At 39.9% G+C, this 13,178-nt stretch overlaps 3 protein-coding genes across 4 annotated transcripts in view; 2 read left to right on the forward strand and 1 right to left on the reverse strand.

Moving 5' to 3' along the window:
- Positions 1-2,567, forward strand: part of LOC149052950 (uncharacterized) — a 3,483-nt gene extending 916 nt beyond the window's left edge. Inside the window, exons 3-5 of the mRNA XM_089199682.1 lie at positions 431-537; positions 705-814; positions 1,070-2,567. Of these exons, the coding sequence (XP_089055808.1) occupies positions 431-537; positions 705-814; positions 1,070-1,372 (520 nt within the window). The 3' untranslated portion in view covers positions 1,373-2,567. The remainder of the gene's footprint in view (positions 1-430; positions 538-704; positions 815-1,069) is intronic.
- A 420-nt stretch (positions 2,568-2,987) lies between these two features.
- Positions 2,988-4,959, reverse strand: LOC113675544 (cyclic GMP-AMP synthase-like receptor 3). Its single transcript, XM_027192141.2, has 2 exons — positions 4,861-4,959; positions 2,988-4,214 (listed from the first exon to the last, which is right to left on the reverse strand). Exon 2 carries the CDS (start codon positions 4,209-4,211, stop codon positions 3,261-3,263), a length of 951 nt encoding a protein of 316 aa, XP_027047942.2. The 5' UTR covers positions 4,212-4,214; positions 4,861-4,959; the 3' UTR covers positions 2,988-3,260.
- Positions 4,960-5,555: 596 nt separating this feature from the next.
- On the forward strand, positions 5,556-9,979 carry LOC113675545 (cyclic GMP-AMP synthase-like receptor 3). 2 transcript variants are annotated; one of them, XM_089208638.1, is made up of 2 exons: positions 5,556-5,685; positions 8,716-9,979. In XM_089208638.1, the coding sequence occupies exon 2, from the start codon at positions 8,722-8,724 to the stop codon at positions 9,757-9,759; it is 1,038 nt and encodes a 345-aa protein (XP_089064764.1). In that variant the 5' UTR covers positions 5,556-5,685; positions 8,716-8,721; the 3' UTR covers positions 9,760-9,979. The 2 variants fall into 2 exon arrangements, with proteins under 2 accessions (XP_089064764.1, XP_089064768.1); XM_089208642.1 differs by lacking the exon at positions 5,556-5,685 and adding an exon at positions 7,750-7,770.
- Positions 9,980-13,178: the final 3,199 nt, after the last annotated feature.

Genomic DNA, 13,178 nt, shown 5'->3' on the forward strand with positions numbered 1-13,178 from the left:
ATATAATATCAGCTAATGTAGAAACAAAAAGTTGTTGAAAAGTTAAAAAAAATGTTTTTTGCTTGAAATGTCTTCCTTTGGATGCTCAAAAAAAATTATTTGATGGTGAGCTAGCTGGCTGATTGTGTAGCTTGTTGTAGAGATTTGGGGCTGAGCTCTTCATCAGTGGAAATCAAAAGATTGATATGTTGTTGAGAAAGATCTCTGGGCCATGAGAGACAGAAAGTAACTTTCTCAACAAAATATCACCAGCTGATCAGACTTCCACTGTTGAATGGCTAAGCCCAAACATTTGGAACAAAAAATTTTTTAATCTGCACTTTATACTTGAGCACAAGAACCCTGTTTTATCCTGTTTTAACTCAAAAGTTATCTTTCGCAGTTAGATTTTCAGATTTTTAATGGATGGGATTATTTCAATTTCTTACAGAGAGAATGAACCACCAAACCTAGCTGTAGTAGCCACCATCTTGAAAGAGGTCAAAGAAGTAGAGCAGATTCAAAATGATTCTCTTTGTACAGAAAGAAGAATTCTAGGTATGATTGAATGGGGATTGTTTTGCCAAATAAACACAATTTGTCTTTAACTTTGGGTTGAATTTTTTTGAGATAAGTGCCCCATCTTGCCCCTTGCTCACTACAACCCTGAAAACTGACAATCTTTTTCATATAACTGATTGTGGCGTACTTACCTTTCCTTTCAGATGCTATTTCTCAAAACTTTGCATCATCAAAGAAACGTAGACGACAGGAAGAAAATGGTACTTACGAGCATTATCAGAGGGAGCAAAAGAAGCGACAAAGAATTAAAAGGGTAAAAAATTTGTTTGGCTTTTTAACACTCTATTATCTTATCAGCTTGTATGTTTGAGTAAATTTCAAAAGGTTTGAATTCAAGTTTGATCTAAAAACAGGGTAAGGTTCAAATTACACTGTAGATCTGCTGATACAAAACATTTTATGCCAAGAACAACTCTGACCAGTGACACAAGGGCTTTATAAATGTTTTATTGTAGGAATTGCTCACCATTCGGTATTATAAAAACTTATTTCACATTTTCCCTTTTAGAAACTGGATAAGAGACTCAAAGTGGCAAGTGAAGAAGAGAAGAGACAACCAATTTTCGAGGCCCTGCATCCTAGTCTTGTCTCTTCAGACAAGTCTGATGAAGAAGATCCCACATCAATGGTAACAAGGCCCCTTACCTGGAGGACAGAAGAAGTTACCAACTTCTTCCATATACTAGACCAGAGGTATAAGTCTTCCATGACAAATCAGCAAAAGAGGCAGTCAGTGAACAGAAGGGTTGGTAGACCAAGTCATAGAAATAGTAGAGAGATCCCAGAAAAATTGCTCTGGGCCACCACCTAAATTTAATTTTAATTTTAGTATACAGTCACTCAACTCTCTTCCCTAGGACCATCTCTTATGAAGTTGCTACATTTCTACCCAATTATACAGATGATGTAGGTCTACCATCTCCATTCTTTTATTCTGTCTGAATTTAGTTTTTAATTTGACAATTTGCTGATTTCAATTTTTTCACAAGAAACCACCTTAGCTGGCAAATGTGAAGTGAGACTTCTGTACAATCATGGTTGATTACAAGAGAGTTTGAAGACTGTAAACATATACATGTATAACATGTAATATTTTGAGCAATTTAAGTAATTGAGCAGCCTACATTTAAGTTATTGTCAGTGGATAGTGAAATCAGTTTCTAGAATATTTTGCCTCCCCTGACCACCATTTGGCACTTATGTCCAGGATTGAATGCAGGTGTTTTTTGGCAAACAATTCACATTATATGAATAGATTTTTGAACATTATCACACTACATTATCACAGAATTGTGCATTTAAGTGAATTTTTATTAGTGAGAAAAATTTATCATGCTCATTTTAAAGAGCCCAAAATCCTTGACATATCTGCTATTTTAGAGGTGGCTGCAATTTTCATTCTTCCTTTTAGAGTTCTCTTGTTCTCCATCAGATGGAGTACTCCAAGATTTTCTCAGTCCAAGTAAATATTTTCTCTTTAAGTAAATATTTTAGAAGTTTTAATGATTTTCAAATTTGGCTCAAACTGTTATAATTAATATATCAGAGTCAAAGATACATGCAGCCTTCACAGTTAAGGTTTAAGAAAATTCTGTCAATTAAATTTATTCTTCAGTTGCAATTTCAAACATTAGAAGTTTTTAAAACAGATCTAAGGTATAAAATTAAATGTAAAGTGGTATTCTCAGAATGTTGCCTTGATTCCCTCAGCACATGAAGTTCACATAATTATATTTTCTTCAAACCTTGACACTCATTTTTGCAAAATGTTTATAGTTTGTATATATAGACCCGCACATAATTTTTCAGACAGTCATCCTTCCAATTTTATAATATCAGTTGTACTGTACGGGTTAAGTTTTGCCTCTTTTGGATTTAGAGAGAAAAAATGTGTAAAGTGAAATAAGGATGACAAACATGATTGTTATCAGGCTCCGTTTTGGACTCTGAAAAAATTGTACCGCTAACATCATTGTGCATTAATAAACTTGATAAGAATTATTAAAGGAGTGCTAATCTTGTCTGGGAGAGGGAAATAGGACAAAATGCTTCGAGAACCTGCAGTAGAGCTGAGTCCAGGAAGTGAAATACAACGAACAGTAATTGACCGTGCGGCAGTAAACGCGGGAAAATGCATCCCTTGCACGAATTCACCGTTACAGAAAATACCGGAAAATGCATGCTTTCGACTGGTTAATACCAGTGAACATAACGTTGGAATGCGCAAAATTGCTGTAAATGGCAGAATACATGTGGTTTTCCATAGATTAACCGAACAACAATAAAAGGTAAAACGCCTGAAAATGCGTTTTCACGAAATTTCTCGAATTCACAATTGCGGAAAAACGTTGGAAAATGCATGCTTTCGACTGGATAATTCTTGTGAACATTTCGTTCACCGGGCGTAAAATGGTTGCGAACAAAAGAAAACATGGCATTTTCTATGCGTTATACGAACTGCAAACTCTGGAAAATATTATGTTTTCCCGTATTTACACACATTAACCTTCCCGGAAAATGCGTGTTTTCAGCTGTTAACTCCGGTGAATACGTTGTTGTTCACTCGGAAAATGCCAATGAACGAAAGGAAAACACGCTGTTTGCCATGCGTTAACCGAGCGGTTAATGCCGGAAAATGAATTGTTTACCTGCATTTACCGCAAAGGAAAACTACCGAATAATGGAACGAATACTGGGATTCACCAATGCGAAAACGCGCAGAAAACGTCGGATTTTCCGTAGGCAAAACACGGGTAAACGATAGTAAATTGCCACGTTTTCCGTAAATTCAACCTTCGTTTTCCGTACGGTGAACGCTTGTTTTTTTGCCGTGGACCTTCTCCCTTTATGTAGTGCAAGAAGGCGGTTTTCAAGTAGTATGACTCCAGTGGTAAAGATGTCGCCTGCTTTTTAACAACGGTTTTCACAATTCGGAGGAGCTCGTGCCTACAGCCACCATCTCTGTCCATGTACTCTAGGATCTGCTTCTCCTGTAACGAGAACGACTGCCTCCACAGGAGCTCGGGATTAGAAACAGGGTAACTCCCGTTGTAAGGCTTCGCGACATAGCAGCTCTCCCCTAGTTGGAAGCAAGGAACGAGATCAACCGATAACAACTTCTCGTTAGTTCTTCTCCTGCAAATGTCAAGCTGTACCGCTGGCCCGTGGTAACGAACCTCCAGACGGACTTCAGAGAATGGTGATTTAGCGTTAAAATCATTTACTGCTTGGACAACGAGGCTGTGAAACCAACTATTTCGAAGGCGCACAGGGTCGATATAACCTTCCTGACTTGCATACCTACGGAACACAGAGTCACCTCTTGCCATGAGGCGAACATAGCCAGATATTCCGGATCCAACAACCTCGATCTCTCTCCTTGTCGTTTTCAAAACTACCATGACATCTACTTCATCGGCGGCTTCAGTCTTCAGCCTCTCGTACACACTGCCGGTATACTCCAGTTTTAGTATTGGAAGAGACGAGCGCTGTTTGCAAAACACCATGACTTGACCTTGGACGTAATCAGTCACCAAGCGTCTGGCGCGGGCCATGTCGTCCTCGGAAATTTTGACATACTTTACAGAGAAAGCACGAAGTTTCCCCGTTAAATTTGAAGCATCTCCTCTTCTTGCCTCAGCCACTGCCATGACCTGATACATGAAAGACGACATTGACAAATAAATTTTGTCTCTGAAATAACTAAATATCACCGTAAGCAAGGAACCAATTGAACTGATATTGTAAAATTTGACAAACGTCTAATCGCCCAAGTTGCCTCTGAAGAAGCATGTGTTTTGGACAGGTCGGTGGCGAAGGGAAACAAAAGCTTGTCCAGAAGAGAATATGCAAACATTGACTTTCTAAGTAAAAATTTCTCTTAAATACAGCCGTGTGAGCTTGTTATGGAGCGCTCACTCCTCGACAAACCTTCTGGCATACAATATGAGACAATACGATAGATTCATCTTTAATTAAAAATGGCCGCTCTGTAATTTGCGTCGACGGGCATTTAATCTAGTACGATTATTAAAACTCTTAAAATGGCAGCAGAAGATTTCAGCAACTTCAGATATTTTTTAAAAGGATGGATTTATCTCTCTTATAAACTGCCGATTCTGCGTGAAGGTAAGATGAACGGATAGTGTGCGGTTCTTTTCGATAACAACATATAGCCATGACTAAGTCAAATTCATTCATCGTACTAATTTCATTGTTTTACTTACTCCTTTCGACAAAGAGTCGATACAGGCCTTGGTACTTGAAATGATTCACTTAGTATAATACCTCATAACCTACCTGATGCTTTGAACGGTGTAAATCACAAGGGTTTTCCTTATACTAAGCGAGCAGAATCAGTAAAGAGGGTCCTAAAACTTGGTTAGTATATTATTGAATGCGAGGTGATAAACAAAGAGTCAGCTCAAAGGTAGGCTTGACCAATAAGAGTTTACTTCCGCTTTTCTCAGAAAAGTCGGGTGGTTCTCGGAAAATTATGTCTACGCAACCTGGCATGAGGAATTAGGAATTCATCACTTGAAATTATCCGTCGCTTGTGAACACATCGCTTAAAATTTATTTGTCAATTCTTCTAAGCACTCTACAGGAAGCTCGATGTGACCGCTTTTTCTTGCGCCAGATCTCTCCTCTAGGAAAACTAGGCAATGCTGCCGAGAGTTCCACGTAAGAAACGTAAATATATTTGCCGTTGGGGTTCTCCTTTCTAGACTGAATAAATTAAATTAAGCGATTTGTTTTGCAGAGGATGGTCGGGAAATGTTTAAAAGTTCAGGAGGGACTTGCTGAGCTTTTGTTTCACCACCTCGTTGCAATCGCTGTCGTGGTTTTCTTAAAGGTGCACGATTTTCGTTAATCACCTCTTGTTTGCAAATCAATGGTTAAGATCAACATCGTTCTTTGTCATGACCTTTGTGTTTTCCGTTGAAAGACAAAAGGCGCAGTTCCGGTGAACTTTCCGAGAAAAACCGGAAGTGCTTACAGGCAAAATTAAGCGGTTACAAAGCCGTTGAGCTGTTGTGGTTGGAAGCAAGTAACAATTCATTTTCTTATCTAGCGGTTTTCTTCTCCACGGTTTCACTTCTTCGACTTTCAAAGCTTTGAAAAGTAAGATAAGTCTTTTGCTATTTCTTTTAAATGCTTGGAATTTCATCTGAAGCACGTTTTACCGAAAACGTGCGCGCCAACTTCGTGGCTTGTTCAGCCGCATGGCTGGAGTTGTATAATTTCATTTCATTGTCTTAAAGATGTCACAATTTTTTTTTTAATATGTTATTGTGAATTTCTCAGTGGCAAGGGCTCCCCGAAAATAAACAAGAGCAAGGATAGCTCCTTAGTTAGTTTGATGAAATCGTTTTGTGGTAATACGCGGCTTTCACGTGAATTTAAACATCAGTCTTAAAATGAATAATTCAAATGCACGTGTCAGATCAATTTTTATGAGGGAAAGCTTTTGTAGGGTGTGACCAGATCAAGTAGGCGAATTTCACGAGTATTTATGTTTTGTACACTCAATTTCATGTAACACGACGTATTGTTAAATGAGAGACAACTTGACTTCAATCGTTGAGATCGCAACATATTGCATGGAGGTCAAACTTGGTAGCAGCACAAATATAATTAGGAATATACTTAGGTGATTATCTATTTTGGGAGAAACGCTTCAAAAACATCGGCCAAAGAGTCTGCTACAAGCTAATGAGTTTGTTAAATAGAATATCGAATTTTACTATGCAAGGATATCCTTTTGATAAGTGATAAGGAGACTGTGAAAGTAGTCTAAATAAGGAATTTTCATCATTTTTGTTCTTGTTTTTATGCCTTTTTAACAATCCGAAAAAAAAAATTATCCACAGCGTTATGATTTGTGGAAGGCGGCGAGACCCAAAAAGCCACCAGGCTTATAGGAGAAGCCGTGTCACTTACAATAAAATGTATTTGGGAAAGGATAAGTGCTGCGAATGTGCTGCTTGGCCAATTCAGTGTTTATATGGGTAAAAACTTTTGGATTTTGTCTTAAAGCTAAGAAGATTTGACTAAAGAGGGACTGAAACATGAAGAGAGTTCTAAATTTAGGACCTTGGTAAAGAATTGTTAATTGCTTGAGATTTGTACGACACAAGTGCCTACGGTAATTACTGGCAATTCTGGTACCATAGCAGTGAGTTTGGCTATTTGTAACAAAAAGATGGGAGAAGCAATGGGGGGCAATAAATACTTTTATTTATAATGAAACATGAATTTGGCCATTTCAAACGTACTGACTTGGAAAACATCTAACATTTCTAGTTTTGAGAATAAAGGAGAAAGGTGTTCTCGACAGTCTGAGTTGGTTTGAGCTCGCTTTTGCGAAAAAATAAATTCGATTTAAGTTAGGTACGTTTGTGGACGACCAGGCAGGGTTGCAATAGACGATGTAGGGATAAATTAAAGTGTAGTTCAAAGTGAGTTTGGTTTTAGAGGATAGGAAAAAGCGAGACCTCAATCGGTATATTTCCTTTTGATTTAGCTATATGTTTACTTGCATAGCTGATATGGTATTTACAGGTGAGATGATCGTCAGTATAGATAGAAATTTAGTTGTATTGGACTGTTTTAGGGGTTTACCTCCAAAGGAGAGAGAAATGCTGGAGTTAAATTTCTTCTGTCTGGGTTTAAAAAATGATGAAGTTAGGTTTCTTTTTAATAACTGAAAGCTTATTACATTTGAGCCAAGCATCAATAATTTGAAGTTTATCATTAAGTATGGATTCTAAGCAATTTGGGTTTGAGTGAGAGGAAAATATAAGGCTAGTGTCATCAGTAAAAAGCCTAGGATCTGTTAATTCAGAGGCATTTGGGAGGTCATTTATGTACAGAAAAACTATAATAGGCCTGCAATAGAATCTTGAGGGACACCACACTTGATTGTTTGCATCGAAGAACAAGTTTGATTGAATTGAGCAAACTACTGGCGGCAAGAAAAGTAGCTTTTAAACCACTGTAGAGCCACGTCACGGATACCATAGTGTTTCTATTTGGAAAGGAGATTTTTCGAAAGCTTTAGAAAGATCTAAGAAGACACCAACCGTTTCGTGTTGGCCGATTGCAGAAGCAGTATTATCTACCAAATAAATAAGCGTGTGTAATGTCGAGTGATTTTCCGAAATCCAAACTGACAGCGTTACTATATGACTATTGTTTCGGAAAAAGGTAGGATCCTCTGCTTTGTAGATGGAAACTGAATTTTAGCGATGTTAAGTTTTTCCGGAAAAATTCCTTTTCGCAGTGAGAGATTATTACGTGGTTAGATTGCTCTAAAAAACATGTTAGAAGATAGAGATTTTACAAAATGGACTGAGCCATGCGTTCAATATTAGACACTTAAAGGAACTCGTGTTTTAAAAATTATGCGGTCCAAGTTAAGTCTTCTTGCAGTAGAGACTGGAAGGCATCCTTCGCCCAATGTTGACCTTTGCCAGGAGATTGTGCACCATTAAGTGTGCACGAGCGGCTGTAATGATTGTTTCCTTCGTCCGCCACCACATATATAGTCACACAAGTGTAAATGTGCAACACCTTTCAATTGGATTGAATTTGAAAAACGTCAAATTGAATTGGGTTCTTGTTTGTTTTCTTTTAATTGAAGCTACCCTTGTTCCCTTCCCTTGCTTGGTTTTATGGCAATAAATTTGTACATCATGGAAACGTTTTGTGCTTGTCGATGAGCTGGATCGAACAACACTTAAATATTTGTCTCGGAAAGAGTTTACTTGATGCCCTTTAACTTTTCTTGGATTTGAAATTATAGTGGTGCGTGTTATAGTCAAGTCCGGTTTAAAAGATATTGATTCGTTTTGGATTCAGGCTCTTTACCGATAGGCGAAGCACGAATTATATATGTCTTTCATTATGGTTGGAAATTGCGTAACCTTCGAATACCGCTTGTTCAAACACTTTCAATCATCAGTAGGTTAGAAGGCGTTCATAAGTAAATCGAAATTCGGAAAATTTCAAGATTATTTTCCACTCAATGTGTCTAAGTTGAGACTGGTTAGAACCAGTTTGGCGCAAGGCGATTCGTGGGCTATTTGAAATCTCACGGGATCTAACGAGCGTTAGGAGTGATTGTTTATTTCGATTCTTTCCGTGCTTTAGACAACCATGTGGCTTTGGGATTGGTTGGTACAAGACGACACCTTAACAGGAAAACTCCGAGCTTTCTCGGTGAGGCATGTGAAGATTTCTGAAGAAGACATGACTCGCACCAGAAAGTTAGTGAAAGACTATATTGAGGACCGGATCATGGCGTACTGTCGACAGAATTCCGAGCTTCCGATACTGAATTTGCAGTATACCGGCAGCGTGTACGAGAGACTGAAAACTGAAGCTGCCGATGAAGTAGATGTCATGGTAGTACTGAAGACGTCGAAGCCTTGGTTTTGGGGCGATCCTGAGGTAATGAAGGAAGAAACAGGCTTCCCAGGCTACGTGCGACTCAAAGCAACCGTGGACTCGAAACTTCGCAGATATGTTAGTTCAGAGGGGTACATAATTCCCGGACGACTCCGCGAGCGCTGGTTCTTCAGTCTTGTTTCACGAGCAGTTACAGATTTAAGAGAAAATTCGCCGGGGTCCAACCTCGACTTCGTTGTACGTCAACATGGGCCTTCTGTTCAACTGGATATCTTCAGCAAAGAAACCGGGTGGAAGCTTTTGTCAGCGGATCTCGTCCCTTGCTTTCAAATTGGGACGGATGAATATTTCGTGGCAAAGCAACACATTAGAGACGAACGGCTTTGGAGGCGGTCATTTTCACTGGAGGAAAAACAGCTGCTGAAGTGCATGGATAAAGATGACCATGGTTGCAGACACGAGCTCCTGAGGATTGTGAAGACCATCGTCAATAGGGAGAGAACATCTCTGGGACAACTGAGGTCATACTACCTGAAGACAGCCTTCATGCACTACATCAAGGAGAAGCCTTCCAATTGGAATGGAAGGAATTCACTGGGGGAACACTTTGTCGGATTCTTGGCTGCATTGCAGGCTTTCCTGGAGAAAAGAAACCTGCCAAATTACTGGCTTCCTGAAGTAAACCTCTTGGATGAGATCCCCAACCCGGTGGTTGTTGGGAATATGGCGTATCGTCTGAAACGAATCCTCAACAGCGAAGTAGAGCGAAACAAAATACTTGAATAGCAGAGAGGACTCTATGAATGAACTTATCGTTGACACTGTTTTAGTTGAGTGCTACTTGTCATTAAATTTTCATTGAGTCCATCAAAAATTCACATACAATTATTTTGCCAAATCAGTTATTTGGTAAGTCCTTTAAAATTTGTTATAACCAAGGTTGTAAGTGCTAAATAATAACCACTTCCTATTTCATTCAAATAAACTCAGACTGCTTAGCTAATTAGTAAGTTGCAAGTTTCTTTTTTCCCAACACTGCTATCTTAGAAAGTCCATGGGAATTGACTGTGGTTGTTAGTACAACATACATCAAATCAATATTATTTCCTTTGAATTTTCTCTTTAGAGGTCAACGCACACTCGCCCTATCCAGCTGCTGGGAGTTTTGTCTGTCTGCCTGCCTACCAACCTGCCTGTCTGTCTGCCTGCCTACCTGTCTGTTTGTCAGTCTGTCTGTCCGTCTGTCTGTCTGTCTGTCAGCCTGCTTGTCTGTTTGTCTGTCCGTCCGTCTGTCAGTCTGCCAGCCTACCTGCTTGCCTGTCTTTCTGTCGGTCTGTCTGTCTGTCTGTCTGTCTTTCTTTCTCTTCCTGACAGACAACGATAACGACAACAATAGTACACAACGAATTACTTTTCCGTGTGTCATTGCTTTAAAGTTAGCGCATATCTTCACACCCATTCTAATCCATGAATATGACGATTGCACAGCGGTCAGCGGTCAGCGGTCATGGCGGTCGGACGTGTTTTTATGTCGTCCGCATTTCTTCTATGTTTTTCGGTTCCTCTACTGTTTTCTGTAGAGGACGCTGAGCCACAGCATAGAGCAAACTTTTCTTCGTACCCTTGGTCATTGTGGGATGAATTCAAGTCAAACTCGAATGAATTCAACCTGGATCTACTACCGGTCCCGCTGCGTGCTGACGGCCATTTTGCTCCTCTTACCCGCAAGAAATTCTTCAGGGCAAGGGTAGCATACCTTACTAACCACACAGCATCCTTTAACCCTGTGGAAGTCACCTTGGTACGAAGTGGCGATGTTCACCCTCAGCCTGGACCAGTTAAACATTCGGATTCAAGTCAAGAACGCCATGTCACCTTGGCCCATATAAACGCTCGTTCTATCAAGAACAGAAATCACTTTATTCTTATTAAAGAAGTTGTCCTAGCAAAAAAATTTGATATCCTATGTGTCAGCGAGTCTTGGCTGGACAGCTCCATATCTGACATCGAGCTCGATATTCCTGGCTATAATATTTATCGCCTTGACCGTACAAACAAACCCGGAGGCGGCGTTTGTACCTTCGTAAAACAAAAGCTGAAGGTAGAATGTCTGCAACATCTATCATCTATCGCAAGCTCAGGCCTCCACCAGCTATGGCTTAAAATTCAAGCAAGCAACTACAGATCCTTCCTTATATGTACAGTTTATAGACCTCCGTCTTCGACTCTCGATTGCTTCGACAACGAGCTATGTGATGCCCTAACCTCGGCGATGCCAATGAATAAGCCTATTTACATCCTGGGTGACCTAAACTGCAACTTGTTAAACTCATCCGATCCTGCTTCTCAAGCCCTCGTCAATTTCTGTACGTCCTTTAATTTATCTCAGATGATAACACAACCAACAAGGGTCACAGAGTCGTCTACAACCTTGATTGATGTTATCCTGACCTCACATGAAAACTTAATAATCGACACAAAAGTCATGCCTTCTTCCATCAGCGACCACGATTTAATTTATGCCGCACTTAAACTCAAAAGGCAACGTCCTAAGCCAGTATATATCACGACAAGAATTTTCAAGAACTACCAGCAAGATGATTTTCTCCGGGATATTTCAATGGTTCCTTGGTGCATCGTCGATTGTTTTGATGATATTGACGACCGCGTCTACGCTCTTAACACATTATTCAGTGAAGTCCTTGACAAACACGCTCCAATCAAAAAAGTCAAGATTCGAGGAAAACCTAGCCCTTACATAACTGACGAGATCAGAGAGCTCATGAAATCTAGGGACCGGTGGAGAAAGATAGCAAGAAGAACAGGTAAACCTGATGCTTGGACCACCTATAAAAACCTTAGGAATGACGTCAAGAGAAAAATAAGATCAGCTGAGCGCGCTTTCGCCGCGGACCAGATCACAAGCAATCCCAACAACTCAAGCCAGTTGTGGAAGACTATTCGATCTTTCATTCCAAAAAAGTCTGCCAGCGTGAGATCATTTAGCAAAGATGACAGGACCGTCGCAAACGATTTTAATCGGTTCTTTACGTCTGTTGGCCAAGTTGCTGTTGACAAGATTAATTCACTTGCTAATGAATGCAATTTTGATCCTTCGCCACCTGTGCCTGATCCTGCAATTTCTCCAGTGACTGATCAATTCAATTTTACGCACGTGGATTGTTATGAAGTCGCTCAGATTGTCAGGTCAATGCCAGCTAATAAGTCATCTGGGATTGACAACATTCCAGTACGTGTAATCAAAGATAGCCTTCCTGCTACTCTCCCAGTGATTACATCCATAATCAACGCTTCTTTCAAGCATGGAAATTTTCCTCTATCTTGGAAATTAGCTGTCGTGTCGCCTATCCTAAAAGATGGAAATCACGAAGAACCCAACAACAATAGGCCTATTTCTCTCTTGCCCATCCTTTCGAAAGTATGCGAAAGGGTGGCGCTTAATCAAATTATGCCTTATCTAGTGTCAAATGAAAGGTTATCTACTCGGCAAAGTGGCAATAAGAAATTGCACTCTACGGAAACCTCTTTAATACGAACTACTGATACTCTCTTAAGTGCGATCGATGAGAAGAAAGTTACCGCTGTTGTTTTACTTGATATGAGCAAAGCCTTCGATACTATAAGCCATGGAATATTGCTCAATAAACTGTTGAACGTTGGAATCTCACCATCAAGCATTGCTTGGTTTACCAGCTACCTCTCCGACCGCCGACAAGTTGTGCGCATAAATTCTGAGTTGTCTGATCCTCTACCCGTTGTATCAGGCGTGCCTCAAGGAAGCATTCTTGGACCTATGTTGTTCAGTATTTATGTAAACGACTTACCACTCGCCCCCCTGTCCTGTTTTACTGAAAGTTACGTCGATGACACAAAACTTTACATTTCTTTCCCAGTCCACGACTGGGCTAAATCTGTCACCGATTTAAACGCCGATCTTTTACATATTCGAAACTGGTGCTTCAATAATCGTCTTCTTTTGAATCCTGATAAAACCAAACTCATTGTTTACGGAAGTCGACAAAGGCTACTAAACCTCCCCGATATCCGTCTCTCCCTCTTAGGAAAAGAGCTGACACCGGAGCACGTCGTTAAAGACCTAGGTGTGATTTTTGATTCGAACCTAACTTTCCACGAGCACATTGTTAAAACTGTTTCCACCTGTTTCTCAAATTTGGCCCAGATTA

The sequence above is a fragment of the Pocillopora damicornis genome, chromosome 1, assembly GCF_964200805.1.
Source record: "Pocillopora damicornis chromosome 1, jaPocDami1.2, whole genome shotgun sequence".
Lineage (NCBI taxonomy): Eukaryota > Metazoa > Cnidaria > Anthozoa > Scleractinia > Pocilloporidae > Pocillopora > Pocillopora damicornis.

Bases quoted from the DNA above. Each gene is read 5' to 3' on its own strand.
- LOC113675544 (XM_027192141.2), bottom strand. From the start codon at position 4,211: ATGGCAGTGGCTGAGGCAAGAAGAGGAGATGCTTCAAATTTAACGGGG.
- LOC113675545 (XM_089208638.1), top strand. From the start codon at position 8,722: ATGTGGCTTTGGGATTGGTTGGTACAAGACGACACCTTAACAGGAAAA.